At 34.4% G+C, this 22,523-nt stretch overlaps 2 protein-coding genes across 2 annotated transcripts in view; one reads left to right on the forward strand and one right to left on the reverse strand.

The window, feature by feature from the left end:
- CMC1 (C-X9-C motif containing 1) overlaps window positions 1-16,917 on the forward strand; it is a 71,213-nt gene extending 54,296 nt beyond the window's left edge. The window contains exons 3-4 of the mRNA XM_063113776.1: window positions 11,056-11,146; window positions 14,177-16,917. Of these exons, the coding sequence (XP_062969846.1) occupies window positions 11,056-11,146; window positions 14,177-14,297 (212 nt within the window). The 3' untranslated portion in view covers window positions 14,298-16,917. The remainder of the gene's footprint in view (window positions 1-11,055; window positions 11,147-14,176) is intronic.
- Window positions 15,363-22,523, reverse strand: part of AZI2 (5-azacytidine induced 2) — a 28,703-nt gene continuing 21,542 nt past the window's right edge. The window contains exons 7-8 of the mRNA XM_063113775.1: window positions 21,666-21,784; window positions 15,363-19,321 (exon numbers count right to left, since the gene is read on the reverse strand). Of these exons, the coding sequence (XP_062969845.1) occupies window positions 18,912-19,321; window positions 21,666-21,784 (529 nt within the window). The 3' untranslated portion in view covers window positions 15,363-18,911. The remainder of the gene's footprint in view (window positions 19,322-21,665; window positions 21,785-22,523) is intronic.

The raw sequence follows: 22,523 nt of genomic DNA on the forward strand, positions 1-22,523 counted from the left end.
CAACTTTTAAACTGGCTCTGAACCAGAAGAAGAGAAAAATATGAATGTTGTTTCCTGCCATGTTTGATGAAAAGTCAGCATTAGACTTATGCTTGCATTTTCAGCCTTCCCTCCCCCCCTACACACACACACACACACACACACACACACACACACACACACACACACACACACACACACACACACACACACACACACACACACACACACACACACACACACACACACACACACACACACACACACAGGAATTGCTTGACTTGTGAGGTGTGTCACCACAAGTATTTAAACAGTAAAATGGAGGACTTTCTGAATTAAGGGTTTAGGTTAAGTGACCTCTAATGTCTTTCCTACTCTAACCTTTTCAGTTCCAGAACTCTAGAACAAGACAGCTGTTTCTTTCCAGGATGCTCAGTGAATGGTGGTTAATGGTCACTGTCAGCCCACACTTATCCCCATAATGGGCTATAAGACGACTTGCAAGTTTGAAAAAGTACAGCCGGTGAATTTATTACTTGGGTTACTGAAAACATTGATCCCACTTTTGTTTCCACTTTGGTGTAGGGGATGGGAGTGGGAAGAGCACCTACTGGGAAATGGCAAGAGATTCCAGAAGGCTCCATGTTCAGAAGTGTGCCCAGTTTTTTTGGTCAGTTACTTAATACCTGTTAACAAATAGTTTTTTTTAACATTGTAGATTATGTGGGAGCAAAGAAGGAATATGTAAGAAAAATGTATGGTATAAACCAGACTTATTCACCTATATTTCTCTTGCTTTGTCGCTTTCTAAATCCTTCACTTTTGTCATTAATAATGCTCATGGATTCTATGTGGAGAGACTTAGAACATCTCTTTCATGTAGTCTTTTTAAAAAGATAGACTGATCTGGTGCTTTCCTTGGCCACACTAGGCTTTGCTGATGTCTGCCTTTCAAATTCTGGTAGCACTTAAAATCTGAAATACAAAATTTATCTTTTCATTATGTACAGTTTAGATAAGCTACTTTCTAATGTGTAAAAACCTCATTTTAAATATTTAAATATATTTTATGGGAATTCTGGAAACTGGTATGGAATCAGAGAGTTGAGGTATTTGATTCTATTTCAATTTAGATGGTTGCCAAGTTGTTCTTTAGCAAAAAATCGGAAATAAACCACCTTATTTTTTCCTATGGTAATGATAGACTGTGTTGAGCTGCAGCCACTCACTTCCCAGCTCCCAGCTGTGTCCTTATGTGAGAGAACTGTCCTGTGTTAAGTCTCTATTCTATAAGCATGGAAATTTGGACATTTGGAAATTTCTACTAGGTGTAGGGTTTTTTCCTGTGTTCTGATTGTAGAAATGAGTAAGTGGGATCTAGTAGTAGTTACAGATATTATTCTGGAATTAAAAAGGCCTCGTTCTAGGAGAGTGTGTGCCATGCTGAGTGATCTTGAAAATATGATATAACCGGTTTAAGGGTTAGTTTCTTCATCTGGCTAATAAAGAATAGTGCCTATTTAATAATATTTTTGTAAAATTCACATGAGCCAATGAACATAAAGTACTTATTATAGTGCCTGGTACGTAGGAAACACTCAGTGTATCTTAGTTGCCATTAGCATGTTGTTCTTATTGCTATTTATTAACATCTTTAAATATCTCTCAAAAATAATTATAAAGTTACGTGATTAAATGGAAAAACAAGAAAAAGGCTACCTAAAATAAGACAGTTTCTTCTGATGGATAAATGAATTAAGAATGACTTAAGACCTTATTCAACTTTACTAATGTATCCTTGTCCTTTGCTTTTCCATAAACAGAAATCATCTGTGTTCCAAGTGCTAAGCGCTAAGTGTTAAGTTCTAAGTGCTCCTTGTAGGAGTCTCATTTTAATCTCATTAAATTTGTATTCCAATAAACTGAGATAATAAATCTGAATATCCCCCTCAAACTTTTTAATTTCTATTAAACCCCAAAGTTTTGTGTTACTGTTTTTTTGAACTTTGTTTTTGGATAAATTCTGAATACAACCCTAACTAAACTGAAGACATGATGATGATAAAGAACAGTGTCAAAAATTTAGATCTGTGTCAAAGAAATTACATAACAGTAATGGGAGAGATTATTTAACAAGACCATGTTTTCAAATATAAGGGTGAGCAAAATCAACTCAAGTCTGGTAGAATGTCATAATTTGAACACTCATTCTTGTAATTCACTTATTTATTCAGCTGTTTGTTGAATCCCAGCTAAGCAGGTAAAGTTTACTGAATGATCATTTATAGTAGTTATAGAATATATAAATATAGAAAATATAGAATGATTATATTAGTTTTTAAGTTTTCTTTAATATTTTATTTTTATTAGGTATTTTAATAGGCTTAAAAATGATCAGTGAATGGAAAAATATGCTGTAAGGAAGGATATGGAAGATAACTATGCCTAAAGTGATAATAAGTTTCAAATCGTGAAACAATAGCCAAATTACCACCAGCTACCTAAACTTCAGCTATCTCACCTGAAGTTTAGGTACCTAAAAATGTCTAGAGCTGTGTTGTCTAATATGGTAGCCAGTAGACACATATGTAGCTATTTAAATTTCAGTAAATGAAAAATTTCATTCTTTAGTTGCATTAGCCACATTTCAGGTGCTCAGTATTCACATGTGACTAGTGGTTATTCTATTGGAAAGTGCAGATAAGAGTTCCATCATCACAGAAAGTTTTATGGGACAATAGAAATATAATGCAAACCATATATAGGAGGGTACTTCAAAAAGTTCATGCAAAAATTTATATCTTTCAATTCTGTTTTTCCATGAACTTTTGGAAGTAGCTTCATCTAATTCTAAATTTATAATATCCACATTTTTTAAATGTGAAACTAACGTAAAAAGGTAAAATTAATTTCAATATTATACTCTATTTAACCTAATATATCCAAACCCCCGTTGACCTAATGAGGATATAGCTCTTTGGTATGATTGATTTCTTTCGTGTATCTGCTACTATATTGTAAATACATTAAAGTTAGGAACCATATTTTATATTTAACAAACAGTGATTTAAGGAAATAACTGTCTAGAGAATTGAAAATAAAAGCTAAGTTCAGTGCATCAGAGATAAGAAGCAAGGATTTTGGGTCGTTATAATCTCCTCCTTGACATTATATGAATCAAAGGTATTTCTGGACAGCAGTATAAAATTTTAACATGAAAATTGATGGGTACTTTTCACTCTTCATCTTAGTAAACATCTCTGCAGCATTTGACAATAATGACCATTCCTTAAACTAAACAATCTCAGAAAAGGTAGTCATCCAATGGATGACTTTTATTTATTTAGGTTTTTATATTTTAAAATCGTATTTAAATAATCTACAGAAGAATGAAGGGATAGTGACTCTAGAAATTTTAATAAGAATTTAAACAGAGCCAGCCCATATTTTTATTCTGTGTTTTCTTTGTTTTGAAAATTTTATATCTTGAAATGGTCAATGTCCTTTGAATGCAACTAACTGCTCATCATGCACCTGGAACATATCAGTTTTGTAGATTCTGAATCCAGATTTCAAGTATATCTGTAATAGGTTCTAGTTTACCATTAATCTTGTTTCTTCTTGTACTTGCGTCTTTAAAATGCCATAATTTTGAAAACATTGATGACTCATAATATTGTTAAAGTGAGGATGGCCATCTTTTTGCTCCATAATTTTAAGACATTTTCATTTTTAGACTTATAAATGTCATAAGTACTATTTCCTTCTAATCACCTCTGTTTATACATCTGCTTTCAAGCATTTGGATCAAGCATACTTCAGTACTCAGATATCATAAAAGATGGACAAATACTGCTGTATGTCCTTTTAGCACAACGGGATAGTATCAGTTTATTTTACATAATACTGCAAAAGTTCCTCCTGTTGAATGACTAATGGGATGAGAATACCATATTTCCTTTTTGTCTTTAAAAATATATTACTCACTTATCAGTTTCTGATTTTGCAAAAATTCATCTAGGATACTGTCATCTAAAGACTTGTAGTCTATGATTATGTATTTATATGATCAGTTTCACCATCATCATTAAAGTCGAGAGTGCTGTTGGTTTCTTTGTATTCTTCTAATTCATCTAATAATTCTCAGACAAATTTTGGTCAGTTTTCTTTTTTCTACTCTGGCAGTTTATTAATTTTCTATTGCTGTTGTAACAAATTATACAAAATTAGTAGCTTAAAACAACACACAATTATTATGTTATAGTTCTGAAGTCTGATATAGATCTCACCGGGCTGAAATCAAGGTGTTGGCAGAGCTGTGTTCCTTATTGGGGGCTATAGGGGAAAGTTCATTTCTTTGTCTTTTTCAACTTCTAGAAGCTGTCTCCATTTCTTGGCTTGTGTTCCCCTTCTTGAATCTTTAAAGCCATCAAGATAGCATCTCTCTGACTCTATGTCCGTAATCACATCTCTTTTTCTGTTACCGTCTTCTGCCTCTCCCCCTTTCACTTTGAAGGACCTTGTGATTACTTTGGGCCCACCCAGATAATACAGGATAATCTTCCTATTTTTAAGTCAGCCGATTAGCCACCTTAATTCCCCTTTGCCATGTAACCTAAGATATTCACAGGTTCCAGGGCTTCTGACTTGGACATCTTTGGGGGTTTTTACTCTACTTAACATAAGCAGAAAATGAAAAATTAAAAAAAGGAAACTACTTTTGTATCTTAATGAATGATGATACAGTACATTGAGCAATACGATAAGGTAAGTGACATAATAATGAAGGTTTCATTCACTGTTGTATCATCTTTCTAGACGATTCCTTCATTCTGTTTTCTTATTTTAGTCATTTCTATCATAATTGGAAATAACTGATGAGACATGATAAAATGATTCCTAGGATGATGAAATAATAAAAATTTTCAAGGTATAGGAATAATAAGATCATTAAGTTTTATATTGTATCCTAGACTTATACAAAAATCTAATGAACCTATGTGATAATTGCAAAACAATGAATTGTATTAGAAGTATGTCAATTCTCTTTGTTTTTTTGGAGGCTTCTAAGAAAGAATAAAAATCATGAAATATCATACTTGAAATAGGTGAAACTACTCATAAAAGAAACAAAAAATCCATAGTTGGGTCCAGTGGACCCTGATTATCTACCAAGGGTAAAACGCTTGGTTTCCTTGACTTCCGTGATGCTACATAGTCCTTCGTATCTTTTCAGTCTCTTCTTTCTCTCCTAGATCCTTAATTATTGGTATTCCTCAGTGGTTGCCCAGGGTCTCTTTTCTTTTTCCTACTTTTAATTAGTTACTTCTGTCAAAACAATATCTTTGGACTTGCTTCAGACTCGTAGAGCTGAGTACCTTCTGGACAACTTTGCTCCTATATTTCACAGGCACCCTAGCTGAACATGTCCTAAACTCATCGTCATGTTTATTCCATCTTCCTCCACTGGCTCCCACCAAAATGTAACAAATCAGATGCTGTTCCTTTTCTGGCATATGTGTGTATGTGTTTTATGTAAAACAGTGTTTTGTTTTCTGGTGTTTTTTAAGTCATGAAACTGTGCCATCTTGCACCCAGCGAGAAATTTAGGAGTTATTCTAGATTCCTTCATCTGTTACCTTCATACTTATTTGTATTCCAAGTCCAATTAGTTCTCTTAAATTTCAGCTGTATTTATCCACTTCTGTCCATTCCACTTCCTCTGTCTTTTTAGCTCCTTGCCATCTCTCGCTTGCATTATTGTACTAACTTTCTAACCAGTTTTTTTTAAAATTATTATTTCCCATCCCATTTCCCCTGCGTACTTCTCAGTTCTCTGCAGAAGAAAATATGATCATGCTATTCTACTGTTTAAAATGCTTCTGAGGGTGGCCATTGCCCTTTAGGACAAAGCTTAAACATTTTAACACTGCCCAAAGGTCATACTTGGTTCATGCCTTTCCTCCTCCAATTACATCCAACACACACACACACACACACACACACACACACACACACACACACACACACACACACACACACACACACACACACACACACACACACACACACACACACACACACACACACTTCCAAAAATGTCCTGCCTATTCACCTCCAGACCTTCTGTTCTGCTCTTCCCTTTGTCCAGAATACTCTTCCTCCTCCTCTTTAGCTAAATACAGAGTGTAGATCTTAGCTTAAAAGCAGTTCACATTGGGAGTTCCTCTTGAATATGATTGGGGTCCCCATTCTGTTCGTCCCACAGCACCCTCCCTGTGCTTCCCCTGTCAGAACAGGTATCAAACTCAACTGTTAGCACTTTTTAGTTATCTGTCTTCCCCAGGGACTGTTGTTAGCTCCCACAGAGCAGAAACCCTCTCTGTCTAATTCAGCACGGAAATCCCAGAATCTAACACAGTACTAAGCATGTAATAAGTACTTTAAAAATGTTCATTGAAGGAATGAATCATATTTTATGAGCCCCTGGATAAGTACTGAAAGAATATATGAAAATAATTAAATATCCTAATTTATTGAATCAGCTAATATGTGTGAAACAATCAGCACATTTGGAGTGTGCATTGTACATAGTAAACACAAAAATTATTAACTATTATATTGTTGTTGCTATTGTGAAGACAGAAATGTAGGTGATTTTTTATTTTTCGTTCTAGTTTGGTAATTTAAAGAAAAAACAAATGGATCTCTTCTTAAACGTTAAAGTAACAACATGACCTGGCCTTTTCCCATCTGCAGTGTTGTAGATTTGCCTTTGGAAACTGAAACATTCTTAAAGGTGTGAGTGCAGTGAAGAAGCCACTATTTCAATGTATGTCTCTTGTAAAAGATTCTTATCGTTCCTGCACATTTTGTTTTTCCATTTGAACTATTAGTTTTATGGATGCCTCGGAAAATTATCTATAGAACCATATTTTTTGTTTGTTTTTTGTTTTTTGATTAGAATGTTTGCCAGAAAAGACTCACTGATATACTTTTTTCAACGTAATTGAACTTGTCCTAATTAACATCTCATCAGTCTAAAATTATTTATAATACTTGGCTTTGTCTACAGGTTGGATTGGGTTCTTTCCAAAAGTCAAAATTACTGGGATCATTGACACAGGGTTGCAAGGAGGTCTGTCTACAGTTTCATTACTAAATTTTTTAAACGAATATACATAAAGTCAGAACTGTTTACAAAATCTTTCACATGAACCTCATGAAATATGGTTCATGCTGTTGGTTACACAGAATTAATGTGCATTGTGGCCTTGTAGCCTCGTTTTTCATCAGCTGAGCAGTCATTAGAAAGAAGAGGACAAAATACTGTCTTCATTGTCTCTACCTTGGTTCAGGCTTTCATCACTGCATTTGGAACTGGTGAGCTCAAAAGTGAGGGTGACCTCCTGTTGTCTTCAGGCACTTTTTACTTCACAGCTTCAAGAAGGGATGATGATAACTGAGAACAGCACAGCACTTAGGCATTGTCTGCAGGGACCTGACATTAGACTGTTCACTACAGAAGTCTTCACATAAAAAATAGCTTTTCATGAGAAAATTTAGTTTTAGATTTTAATTTACATTATAGATTTAAAACCATAGATACCTTTATCTGTGGGGAAATCTTAACAAAAAGTTGGTACCTAGATCCTCTTCAAATTGTATTATGTTCAGTATTATATTTTTAAAACCCCTTAAGATTCAATAACTGGTCAAAAGATCTTTTCTATATTATGTTTAAAGTACATCTCCATTTTCATTCTTATCCAGTTTTATATAAGAAAACAGTTTATGCTTAAGGTTTCCATTTGTAGAATTGATATGATATCTTAGGAATTAAGGGTGATTTTTAAATTTGCCCTACTGTATTTTTTAATAACCAGGACCTCCTAAATGTTTTTCATTTAGATTAATTTCAAGTTCCCAATTTAAAGGTAAAACCCATTAAGATGATGGTGTAGTCATGAACATATTGCATATGGCTTGTATGTTAAAATTCTAAGTTATATTTCTATCCAAATATATCTTTGGTTGGAGAAAATAGGCATTTTATAAATAACGTGTACTGGTTAAGGAAATAAAAGTACTGAAAAGTTTGGAATAAGTGCTGTGTTTAAAGGTGATTGTGAAAAAATGTATTTTTTAAAGATCATAAATTAATGGAGATAATAACACCTTGGTTCTAGTCAGATATATGAAATAATGGTATGTTTTAAAATTATCATCTCTCAGTGAATAAATTAAAAACAAATAATTTTAATCCATTATTTCTGTTACTGCTTTTATATGGAGGCTCCAAAAAAGTTTTTTCATATGATAGTAAGTTGGAAATTATATAGACTAGTTGTACTTTATTATAATATGAATGATTATTTTATCCATTATCTTAGTTCAACTAAAGTTAGATTTTATATCTGTCTTTTCCTAGATGTTCTTGATCCAAATTTTATTATATCCAAAGAATCTTTTTACCAGTAGTTTGTTGTATGCTGATAATTGGTTTCTTTGAGAGAAGTGAAAGGCATACAAAAAAAAAGATGGAATTTCATGTTCTTTACTTTAAAAGGGTCTTGAGTGCACGCTTCAAGCTTTAGAATAAGCTTTAACAATCTCTCCACATTTCTTCTCTGTTTATTGATATTCATTGCATTATCTTAAGATATACTTAACTGAATGAAATTTTATTGTCATAGTCTTTAATGGTAATTAAAAATAAACTATTGATAGAATCAGGTGAACAAGCTCTTTAACATTTAACATCAAATTGAGAGGGAAGCACTTTAAATTGGAATTGTTTCAAAATGCCATTTTAGAATCAGTTGGCAATATTAGCATCATCACTATTATATGAATGTATGCTAATATAGGATGAAGGAAAGATCCTCATTACAGGACAAAAACCTTACAAACAGCTCGAGGCTTCAGGCCAGTCAGTTACTCCTGAAGAGATTTGAACAAGTGTGAAAATATATAGACTATGCCTTTATTGTGATCAGAACACATAAATGCTATCATGCATCAGTTCCCTACAAAGGGCATTTTAATTTGTATTAGGGAAGACAAATCTTAAAATAATACAATGCCTAAGCATTCTGTTGTGAATTTCTCAAGTCAGTAAAAGTATTGGGTTTGTTAAATTAAGAAAATAGACTTTTGATAATAGTCATGTTTGTGTTTTCCAAAAAAGGATTGGGGTTTGGTCACCTAGCATATTTTCATGTATCTTCCTTGTAGACATTATCTGGGTGAACTAGTCTGGTATAGGTATAAGGAAGTGACAGTTAATAGACTTTTTGATAGCCATGTAGACACCCCTTAGCAATTCCAGTGGTAATGAGCTCCCTGTAAGTCTGCATTGCCTTTTGAGTTGTAGGGAGTCCTTAGTCAAAGGACACAAAGGAATTTCCCTTGGTTTGATTTGGCCCATATGCCCAGCTCATCTGCACAGAGAGGGACAACTAGATTTATAGTTGGAATGAAGAAGATACTTGACTAGGTTCAGAGTCTAACAGACTGAGTTGGGAATGAGAGAGCAAACGGTGGGAGTGCTGAGACTAATGAAAAAGAAGCTAAAGGAAGCTAATCCTGTGTGTCTTTGAAGGGGAATATTACATATCACTCACAATTTCATGTGATCATGCACATTATTTGAATTAAAGTCATTTCTTACATCCTTTATCCTTGTTCCTGTTACAATAATATTTTCTGGAGTATGGTTATGATGCCGCAGGTGGATAGAAATTTTTATATGATAGGGCTGTTGTCCCAGAAAAGCCTCCCTAATAAGTTTTTTATGCATTTAACAGATCTCAATCATTTTTGCTTGCTTGTGGCTTAAAAATATTTTTGTTACATATTACAGGCATGTACCTTCATAGAGACTCCTGAAATTATCTGCTTGTTTTAAGATAATTATAAAAATTTATATTCCTCAGTTACTGGAAGGATAACACAAAGCTCAAGAAAAGAGGGGAATCTTGATAATTTTGTATTAAAGAAATTATAAAAGATATTGAGAAAACATATTTTTTTTGCATACAGCTTCTTTGTGAGGATGATGTCATATTTTAAGATCTGACATGGAAGTTGTTGGTTACTTACAGCAGATTAGAGGAGGCAGAGCCTGGAACTAGAGCCAGTGGTCAGAGGAAGAGCCAGAACAGCTCAGGAGAGTAGCTGAAAAGGGTGGGGAGCAAAGCAAACTGTCCTGCGGAAGGGATAAGGTAGAACTGAGTCTGATGCAAGACAGAGTAGCAAGTGGCCCAGCTATGGGTGGAATGTGGGAGTGTGGGAGTGTGGAACCAGGCTTTTCTGGGTTAGTGGTCCTGAGAAGGCAGGATACCAAAGGGGCCAATACAATTTAAAAGGCAAACTACCATGGAAATTTGACAGAAAGCTATTTGAAATTTATGAGGCATCTAGGAACTGACTTGGGAGTGAAATGGGGGGTCCTGTTATTAGAAGCTCAGGCATGATGGAAGGGTTATGTAAAAGAAAGGGGATGCCTTGCTGCCATCAGGTGGGGGGATCCACCAGCTTTGCCATGTACTGAGAAGACACACAGAGGCTGGACACCAGATACCAATATCTGCAAACTATTCCCGTTTGACTCTTATTTATTTCCCCTAGAAATTCTACTTAGTCTCTACATCCTGTCTGCCTCCATGAAGCCTCCTCACCCGTTGTCTCAGAAGTCCTCTCTCCATCCTTTCAAATCTTATTTATCTCTACAAAGTGAGCGGCATTCATCTTAGTTTGCCTTCTGCTGGTGTACATGCCCTTTGTTGGGTATATAATGTGTGCCAAGCACAGTCTTGGTAATACAGGTTAAATGAGTGAATATTTTAGAGCTGTTAAAAATTATATTGACGTTGGGCCGACCCTGTGGCGCACTCGGGAGAGTGCGGCGCTGGGAGCGCGGCAGTGCTCCCGCCGCGGGTTCGGATCCTATATAGGGATGGCCGGTTCGCGCGGTGCGGCCTGTCACAAAAAGACAAAAAAAAAAAAAAAAAAAAAAAAAATTATATTGACGTAATTACAAGTAATTTTTTTCCTCCAAATATTTTATTCTAGATTTTACCAAATGTTGTAAAGATTCTGGATTCCTTATGGTAGTAAAGTGCCGGAAAGAAAATTCTGCATTGAAAGAATGTCTAACTGCTTAGTAAGTAGTTACCTCTGTGTTTGTGCTTTTGTGTGTGTGTGTGTGTGTGTGTGTGTGTGTGTGTGTGTGTGTGTGTGTAGTAAGAGCATGTGAGTTAACTTATTACATGTAATGTATTCTGTACCTCCCTCCCCACCAACTTTGTCATATTGTTGGCCAAGTCTAAAATAAAATCTCAATATGTTGAAGATTATTCTTTAAAAAACAGCATATTTATGAAATGGTCTTTTCAAGTTACGTTTGTCAGCATTGTAACTGATTAAAAATAGGAAGTCAGCAAACAAAAGTAAATGATTTTTCACATGATTTAACAAGTCCCTTTTCATAAACAAGTTGATCTGCAGAATATAGTATAGACTGATTATTGTTTATTTCTTCTAATGGAAAGATACTGAATTAGAATATCTCTAAAACCTTTCCAGCTTTGTTATTTATTGTATCACTATAATTTAACTCCTGGGAAAGTTGTGATAAATCATATAAAGGATACAAAGGTAAATTTAGATTTTTGAAGTTAATCAAATTAATTTTTAAAATAATTCTTAAATATCTTGTTCAGTAATATCTTGTTTTAGTTCATTCAGTCTTTAAGTAAAAATGTACAAAGTTCATAAAGGTCAACAGTTTGGGTCCTTGTACGAGCCAGCTGCAACACACACACACACACACACACACACACACACACACACACACACACACACACACACACACACACACACACACACACACACACACACACACACACACACACACACACACACACACACACACACACACACACACACACACACACACACACACACACACACACACACACACACACACTCTCTCTCTCTCTCTCTCTCTCTCTCTCTCTCTCTCCCCCTCCCTCCCTCCCTCTCTCTCTCTCTGTCTCTCTCTGTCTCTGTCTCTCTCTCTCTCCAGGGGCTTTCTATTTTATCTCCCCACATTATTGACGTAATATTGCAGAATACTTTAGTAAGTATTGTTAATTGATAGTTGTAAAATCTTTGTTTTGGTAAGACCTTATTTCCTTTATACTTTGCTCCTCTAGCCTGTGAAGCATATATGTTAGTATGGTATGGTATTTCTTAGGGATTAAATAAAAAATAAATGATAGTCTGAACCCTTTATTTGTTCCTTTTTAAATAACAAATTACAGGTTGAGCATCTCTAATCTGAAAATCTGAAATTTGAAATGCTTCAAAATCTGAAACATTTTGATTGCCAATATGACACTCAGAGGAAACGCTCATTGGAATACTTCAGATTTCTAATTTTCGGATTAGGGAGGCTCAACTGATATTTATTCTGAAAATATTCTAAAATCCAAAAATATCCAAAATCTGAAACAGTTCTAGCCCCAAGCAGTTTGGATACTCGACCTGTATGTACACATAAACTTATATAGACTTCTTGTAGAATGCTAGAGTTGGAAAAGACTTTAGAAATTATCTGAACTCATCTCTACATTTATAGGTGAGGAAACACACTCAATGTTCATGTTTTCTCTCAAGTGATTAATATCAACAGCAAAGCTTATTCATGGGCCAGGAACTATACTATGTGCTTTGCTGTAGAGGAATAAGAATTCCTCACAGAGTTCTGGGAGGAGAGATGGGGAAGCTTCTCCCCCAAAGGAAACATGGATGAGACATTTGCTGAAAGTTAGGAAAGTTATTAAGGAAAATTTTACTTGACCTTAAGTCCCAAAATACTCTAAGAAATAATTTTTCATCTTTGAGCACATTAAGTGCTCTGCGTTAATTACTATTGACATTCTATGAAATGAATGTAACCACTACCCTCTGCCATCTTCTCTTCGAAGTGACATCTTCAAACAATGGGTTGTGCTCATTTTTTTCTCTCATCCCTTCATCCCTCAAAACTGTGATCTGATTTCTGCCGACTCCCCTGAAACTGCTCTTCCTTAAGGTTCTAATGGGCTTATGTAGACAAATCCAAGGAAGAAACCTTTCTTTTACTTGACCTCTGACATTCTCTTAAAATTCTCTTCTATCTAGCTTCCTTTGTAACACACTTTTTGGTTTCCCCAACATCTCTCTGTACTTCCCAACCTTTTTTTCTTTAACCTACTCCTTAAAGTTGATGTTTCCCTGGTTTTTCTTCTTAAATCTGAGAAAGTTTTTTGCACCCATGGATGCAATTACTTTCTACAGATGACATTTTTCTGCTTCTTTCGTCAGGTCCAACATTGAACTTGGCTCCTTTTGCTCTGCCTGCATCATGTGTTTTTGTGAATTGTACAGCTGTCTAGAATCTAGAGTATTCTTTGTCTCCTATCTCTCTAATTGGCTGTTTCCTATCGATTTCCTAATCTCCCCCACATCCACGTCTCCCTTTTCATTCTCTATACTTCCTTTGGCCTAGACCCTCATCATGTCTTGCCTGGACCATTTTAATAGTTTATTGGACATCCTGCCTCTAACTTGCTGTCCCTTCACCCTATCTGCCACATGCTGTCAGAATCATCCAAGACACAAAACTGATCTTATAGGTGCTCTGTTAATTGTGCCCCATTGCCTTCAGGATAGATTTCTTGGTATGGCATAAATGGCCCATCGTGATTTGGCCCTTGCCTGTTCCATCTTCCTCTCAGGCCCTTTCTCCTGTGTGCGTAATCTACTATAGTGGTACCAGCCTTCTTGCAATTCTTCATATATCACAGTTTTTCCTTATGTGTGCCTTTCTACATGTGCCTTATTGGATTTCTGTTGGTGCTTCAAAATGCAGGCATTCTCCTTGACATTGTCCCCTTCCTCATTTCTTATTCATGTTTCCATGTTGTCCTGGGCCATACCTCTAGCATAACACTTTGTACACGTAGTCTTTTTCTTTTAGTTTGGTAGCATACTTTTTAAAGTGAATTTGTGAGCATTACTAAAAGTTTATTTCTAAAGATTGAGCCCAGTGAACTAGATGTGTGAATATTATTAAATAAAGTAGGCTTATATTGAATACTTGCAACGTTATTCACTTTAAAAGGAGACTTTTATTTCCTTCTTGTAGCTATAATAATCCAGACTTTTATGAAGAATGCAAAATGGAATACCTGAAGGAAAGGGAAGAATTCAGAAAAACTGGAATTCCTACCAAGAAAAGGCTTCAGAAGCTTCCCACAAGCATGTAGGCAAATATTCAAATGATGCTCACGAACTCTAACATTATTTATGGAAGTCATTTCAGGAAATCACCTGAAAAAATGGGCTCATGATAAGAATGTGTTTGCTTTATCTTAATTATGGAAATATTAATTTTACCTGAAATAAAGATCTTTTTTTTTATTTCAAAGTTCTTTATCAGAAGGAATAGATAGTCATACATACTGAAATGGGATATAATTTTCCTGGTCATTCTGGATTTTTAAAGTTTTTCCAGAACTATGGTTCTGTAACAGTGATGATAATTCTTAAGAATTCCATATGGATCTTATATTACCTTCTTCCAGTGTTTAGGCAAATGGCCAATTATGGGGACAAAAAATAAAGAAAAGTAGGAATGGACAAACTTCAAAGATGTTAATAATAACTAGAACCAGAATCCTTCCAGGCTCTACCATTTATTAGTTATGCAACTGTGGAAGTAAATCTCACAGTTATTGTGAGGATTTATTGAGTATTACAGGTATGTGTACAGTATATATAGGACAGTGTCTCAGACATGGCAAATGTTCTTTAATTGGTAGTTGTTGTTAGTAGTGAAAGCTTATTTGGAAACATAGATAGGGAGATGAGTACTTAAATGAATTAATTTTAATTACATCTTTGATGGAAAATGTTCTAAAAGGTATTATGTTCTTGACCTGTTAACTTGGCTACTGAAAATCTTTCATTTTAAAAAGTCATTATTGTAAGTATGAATTACCGTTTGTGTAACATAGTAATGGACTCAGGAGATAGTATGAAAAATTTGTCCCAGTGCAATTATTTGGTCCCAGGTTGAGCTTCTGTATTAAAACTTGTTCTTTTCTTCCCCATGAACTGTTAACTCTTTATCACTGCCACTGTAACCAATTTCCAGTTAAGTAAACTTTATGTATATTTTCACAGTCCTCATTAAAATCGCAAACAGAAATTACAACCCAGTAAGACAAGATTTAACGTTGGCCCCAATCCCATGAAATAGATCTGAGTTTTTTTTTTTTAAATGACTTAGTAAAATTAAGTCAAATAAGACACTAAAGAATCAATGGATGTTTAAGTTCCACACTTTACTCGAGTGAGCCACTCAAAGAACTATTTTACTCTTATTTGAAATACAAAGAAACCACATTTTCCCAGGCCACAGATCAAAAGGAGGGAGATTACTAGAACAGACAAAAGCAAAGCAAATAAAGAAATCCAGAGACCACACAGCATAGGGGCAAACAAGCCTATATTCCTGTTGGCCTTTTGGTTTTCGTGCATTTCCTAGAGCACAGGACCTTAATTCTTGTTTTTAATGATGGTTCAAATGAAGAAAGGCAAAACAGTTACTTTAAGAAGCTGGTGAAATCATCTGACCATTATATAATTTTGATTAAAATCAAAGCAGACTTCAATTTTACGTGGAAAGTTCAGTTACATAGATGTCACTTTCCCCATAGGTGCCAGGCAAATTAAATAGTATAAATAATGGGTTTGTCCCTCTTTATCATGTCAAAAACTAAACCATTATAGCATCCAGAACATGTATGCCTGTCCACACTCAGCTGCCTCAGTTGCGTCTTGCTTGCTCATTGGTGCCTCTGCTTATGTTATTCCTTGTTCACAAGTGACAATCCATGGGTTGTTTTTTTTTAACCCCTCAAGAGTTACCTTCTCCAAGAAGCCTTTCTGGATAAGATTATTACTTTGTTGTCACATGATTAAGTCTGAATTTCCCCCCTATCTATTTTGGTTTCCTAATGTTTCACATAAGTATGTCCCTGTTCTACTTATGAATTGTTCCATTTTGGCAGCAACGCAATTAAAAAAATCTTCCTTTTAGAGATGTAAATTTTACTGATAAGGGATCAAGAGGAAAGAATGTGTGTTGTTTTCTGTGTTCTCTTCATTCTGTTCCGTTATGGATGTGCTGAATTGGGTTATCTTATAAAAATAAATCTAAAGATTAAAGAAAATTTCAAAAGAAGCTATTTGGAGCAAATTTCAACTAGTATGAGAGGTCAACCTAAAATTTTCAATTTTAAGAAAATCATAAGCCATTCATGGGCCACTCATTTCTTTTTGAATCTTACCTAGATGATCATTAAGTGTACATTAAAAAATTTCTGGCTGGGGGGGCTGGAAGGTTCAGTTAGTTAGAGTGTGGTGTTTTAACACCAAGGTCAAGGGTTTGGATCCCCATACAGGGCAGCCATCCAAAAAAAAGTTTCTGGCTAGGTTAAAAATTTTTTTGGTTATCTTTTGCTGTGGGTTAAACCTTCTCCCCAAAGGTTCATGTATTAGAAACCCAACCTCAATTTTCATAGTGTTAAGAGGGGGGGGGGAAATCCCGTTATGGTAATTCAAAGATGCAACCTTGAAGGAAGAGGTGATTGTGAAGACTATGCTCTTGTGAATGGATTGATCCAATCATGGTGTAATGAGTGTGGTTCTGATGGCTTTAAAAGGAGAGCAAGTGAGGAGGTTAGCTCTCTTGCTCAGCCATTTGCAATATAACTTGCATTGCTATGTAGTCACCACCAAGAACAAGGCCCTCACCAGATGCGCCCCTGGACTTTGTACTTCCCAGCCTCTACACTTGAATAAATTCTACTTCTTTATAAATTACGCAGTTTTGGGTATTCTGTTATAAGCAACAGAAACGGGCTAATACATCTTTCCTTACTAATGAGTCTTATACATCATTTAGCATACCTGTTTGATAGTTACCATTCTATTGTTTAGATAAAAAAGAATTTTCTTCTCTCAAAGAAGTTGGTTTAACAAGACAGTGTTGTATAAATCATATTGATAACTAACAATTAGTACCAGACCTGGGTATACACAGGCAAGGGCAGTATTTCACATCCACTTCAATTTCAAATAAAACTTAAGTTGTTTTAATTAAACAATTTCTTGGCATTATTTAAAACATTAATCAAGCTGTTATCTCCTAAGACTCATTTTCTTTACAAATGAAAATTTCCAATCTTGGTTTTAAAAAAGGTAAACCAGTAAGCTACATTAGAGATTAGATATAATATACAGACTATGCAGCAACATGAGAAATAGTTTTCTGCTGCTTTATTACACAGGTAGTTGCCTCCTTCAGCTAAAGCCTGAAGTCTTGTATTTGTTTAATGCATATTGGGTTTTGTTCTATTACTTGTCAGGTGATTGTACTCCCCTGAGTCAGCTGTGTTCATTGGTCAGAATAAATTCCAGCATCTGACACCAATTCCATTAATCACAGGCAAGCCTGAATAAGTGAGTAAGATAATAGAAAGGCAAAAATATCTGGTGAATGGTGAACATTGTTTATGTATGTATGCTCTTCAGTAATATAGAAGAAGAGATCTGAGATATTCTTTTGAGTTCAAGATATATGAAACTCTATCAAAAAGGATAAAGTTCTCCTACATGAAACACTTTATCCCAAGCAAAAGGTGTATGAACCAAGTAATATATTACTAACATTCTTAATACCTCCACCCTGAAAGAATTCAGATAAATTTCCATGTGAAGCCATCTTTGTTGTTTGTTTCCTTACTAGTTACAAATAACTGGCCACTTAGAACAATAGAGTTTAGGGACATTTCACGATTGTACTACGTAAATACAGCACAAAATTTGGTTTCTAGAATTAGAATTCCTTATTCAATTAATTAAACCTAACTTTCTCAATAAGTAAAATATTACATTTCAAAACAAAGTCTAACAGTTTGTAAGTTACTGTCCATAACAAGTAGCTGTAGTTCCTTTGAGGAAAATGACTATACAGTGACAAACATTTAGATTTTCAGCATGGACCACTGAATGGACAGATTAGACTGAAACCTGTGTGATGCTCTTTCTACTTCTAACTGAATGGTGTATAGGGTTGTAATAGTTTATTCACACACCACACAGTTTTCAACTACTTCATCTTTTTTTTTCAATTAGACATGAGGAACGTACTGGGACAAAGTTGGCTTCAATGATCAGCTTATTTCAAGTCAGAATCCAATTTGCAATTCTAAAATTTTATCAACAAACAGTATTGTGACTAAAAAATCATTTTAAATCTTAAACTTTTAAACACAATAACATATAGAGATGGAATAACCTAGACACTTATTTCATTATAATATTTTTTATATCTTTATGCATCGTAAGGTCAACAGAAATACAACCTATTCACACTGCCATTTGCTCCTTTATGCAATTTGAAGCAACATACATGTTTTTCTCCTATATTAATGGCTTCCTTTTATTTTTATGACTGTGTATTTAGGCATTTAACATACTTTGTAAAACCATGTCTAAAAATCTCCAATTACCTTTTTCATCTGAGAGGCAAAATTTTACAGTTTTTCTCAAAGGAAGAACTGTTGTTTTAAAACACCTTAATTAGTATTGTATCACATATGATTCTTAGAATATGGAACTGAGGAGTGATCTTTCATATTGAAAAATCAACTACACAACTACATAATTATCATACAGTATGTTCAAATGTATATACTGAAGAACTCTGCAAAATTTTAATAAAAATCCACTTTCAGTTTGTTAAATAATTTCCTGGGAGAACCACTGAGAGAGATAGTATCCTCGTGATCAAATCATGCATCTCTTCAGAACTAATGTTTATAAAAGAAGTTTTGATTATGTTGATCCAAGTAATGCAGTGGTGGCAGGTTGGGTAAAGGCAAAATTTTACTTTTAGTTTCCCCAAATGCTGTCTCACTTGATTTAGGAGGGCTTGGGAATACCCAAGAATTATCTTCTAGAGAATTTCTGCCATAAGAGCTGTGTTCCTGAAAGTTTGTACCATCAGCAGGAATGGATCTCTCATTATCTGTCCAGGATTGGAGAATTGCTTTCTCTGACAAAACCTTTATATCTCCTGGTAAAGGGGAAGATGTATGATAAAGAGCTTTGCCATTTGGAGAGAGAGGGGGATGTCTTTTGTATGCTGCAGTAAAATTCGTCAAGTGCAGTTTTGTGCTGTCTTTTCCAAGGTCTTCAATGCATCCTACTGGGGCACAAGCTAAAAGAAAGCATAGGCTAAATGTCAGTTTTCATGGCATTTATGATCATAAAATACTTTAACACTTAGCTAATTTGGTTTAATTCTAGAACTTAAAATGAAATATTTCCAAGTTATTTTGATCACTGGGGCTCTGAGACTTGGAGAAAAATGACAGATGATCTGAGTTCTAATCCTGGATCAGGTATTTACTGATAGTGTGACTTCAGGTAAGTCACTTAACTACTCCAATTGTCACTGTGCAGGTATCTGCAAAACGGATGTAGTAATCCTGTCCCACCTGTGTCATAGAGCTGTTAAAAGATGAAGAAATGCATATTTTAAAAAATTGGAAACTAATGAAGTTAAAATACAAGTTAAGATCCTGTTCTTGGCTCTTAATGTGGCTAGAAAAGGCTTGAAGACTGCTTATGTGTCAGTGGGGACTGAGAAAACTGTTTTTAAGTTTTAATATATTTTAGTTAAATAAAATATTCCTTTGTTTATTTAAACCTTTTCTCCATAGGTGGTCCAAAAGTAAACTTTTTCAGTAATAATTTTGAATTGGTGAGACACAAGTGAAGCTTTAATATACATTTAAAGGCTTTTATGGATAAAGCAGTTTAAATAAAAAGTTGTAAAATATGTATAAAACACATATAATAGCAAATGTAAATTCTGCTGTGGTCACAATACAGGTCAAGCAAAAAAATAGTAAAAAAAGAAAAAAATATGTGTTTTGTACACATGCAATGGCTAAGAAAAAAGACTGCTCTAAAGCTGTTACTTAGCCATAGCCAACACAAAATATGTGTCATACTTTGAGCTTTTCCTCTCTTTCCAACTCAATCTATCAGGGTAGAAAGATAAATTTATTCTTACCCCGAGAAGGATGACCAAGCATAACTAAGGCTTGACTCTGTAGTTTTAGAAGAAACAAAATGAACTACATTATAATATAAGCTCATTGCCTTTTTTCTTGAGAGGGTACGTAGGGTTAAGGGAGAATTGGAAGTAATAGTATTTAGCTTCTGGACAAAGATAATGCATAGTTCAGGAAAAAAAAGTTTCATCTCTGGTAAGGAGTGGTGAACTCAAGCCTGCCACTGACATTGAAAATGTACTAGAAAACTTATGGTCCGGAGCATCATTATCCAGCCAGAAAGGAACACAGAATGAGCTATTTCCAAGTATGGAATGAGCATTTCTCCTTTATTATTCTTTGGAAGTTATATTTATTAATGTAAATAAAGAGCCACAATGAAAATTTACTGCAAAATTATTAGTCCATTTAAAGAGAAGTCTTATTTCTACCATCAACTTATCTTCTCATATACAACTTGACCACTGGAAAACTCAAGGACAAAATGAACCAAACTACGCTAGGCTTGCTAAAACACCATATTATTTTGCCTGATTCTCTACAGAAACTGAAAGGAATCCTGAATTCAATTTTCCTTCCCAATATGCAACATTTCCCTGCACTTATTAATAAACACTCCTGGGGAAAACTATTTATAAAATACAATTCTCTTGTGTCCTCTTTAAAACAATCTGAGGTGCAAATAATTTTAAATTAGATGGTGATTATTTTTTATAAAAAGTCATACTTCATTCATTTAAAAGGTAAATTTTAGGGCATCCAAATTTATATTATACAACTTTTTATAAATAAACCTACTATGTAATACTAGGTACAAATGCACCAATTTTTCTCTAAGATATAAAAATGGCTTTGGCAAAAGTAGCCAGTACTTGTTAACCCAAACTCAAAAAGTTCAGTCAGCCAAGCAGTTCAATAAGAAAGGCAAAGCAATAAAAATTTTTGTTTGGTTGAAGGTGATAAGGGGAAAGCACCTAGTCTCTGTTATAATCAGCTAACCTTTATGGAAAGAAAAATTAGGTTAATAAAAAACACAGCAACCAAATAATGAATGAAAGTTACTTTTTTCAAAACAACTTAAAAACGCTAGGTCTTTGGTGTATTCTGTAGCACTGGAATGAAAAATTGCATTTGGTGTCTTTTTTTTTTTTTTTTAAATACATGAAGTAGTTGTGGTAAAAGGTCAACTAGAGCAAACTTAACACCTCAGCCTTATACATATAAGCGACACTTGGCTGAGAAAAGCCACAAGGGGAAAAGAATACAGTACTGAAGAAAAACACATCAACAACACCTTTATGTGTGAAGTTGACCAGTATGAGACTGAAGCCAAAGCAGAGAATGGGTAGGCTGTGAACAGAACATACTATATATACTTAGGCTTATCAGACTCATTTGATTAGATTTTGATAAGATATGATAGCCAGTTGCTTTTCAAGCAGTTTGGCTGGAATCAGTGGTTTCCAGCAAACAGTGACTTGCCTTTCTTGATTGCAGTTGGGGTTTTCAGTTTTCTTAGTAGTTCAGCTTGTACTTGAGTCACCAGATGTAAATTAGACATTTCTCTCTTCAGTTCCCAGTATGCATGTTGCATATTATCACTGAAATACATTTTTTTTTTTAAAAAAAAGTTAACATTCTTTTTATGGACAAAAGGGAATAAATAACTTTAAAATAGAAATAAGTAAATCTGCATTTCTGCTCCACTTAGTTTTGAGATGGTGTAAATAAAACAACTGAAAGATATTTAATTAGGGCATTTAATAAGTGAAAAGATCTTATAGGAATAACATTGTCCTTCTGATTTCTAGCAATTACCTGTACTGTATTAAACAGAAGGTACATATAAAGAAATATTCTAACTGGTAAGAATTTCTTACAGGACTCTTCTCAGAACTGAGATTTTATTATAGCCTATAATGTACAGTGGTGTTAATATAATTATTAAGCAGTAAGGAATATATTCTTCATTTGCAAACCTAATCAAGAATAAAGTTACATTCATTCATATAAGGATTTTAAATTTTTATTTATCTTTTGATTGTTTTGAGGTTGTGAATTGAAATGACATGTCAATTGCTGAATGTATACCCAAATCCACATTAAAATAAAATTTAGGTTTCATGAATTACATTCTTTATGTTTGACTGGGCTGTCTCATATTGTTGTTTCTAAACCAATGTGACATGACAGCACAAGACATGAAGAGCCAGATGATTTCCCGGTAAGAAAAAAGAAGCTAGACAGAGAGGATTATATGAAACAGAAATGAAAACTTCGAAAATGCCTCTCATATTTTTATAATAAAAGTATTTTACCTCAATTACCGAGCAATTATAA

Source organism: Cynocephalus volans, chromosome 11, assembly GCF_027409185.1.
Source record: "Cynocephalus volans isolate mCynVol1 chromosome 11, mCynVol1.pri, whole genome shotgun sequence".
In the NCBI taxonomy this organism is placed as follows: domain Eukaryota; kingdom Metazoa; phylum Chordata; class Mammalia; order Dermoptera; family Cynocephalidae; genus Cynocephalus; species Cynocephalus volans.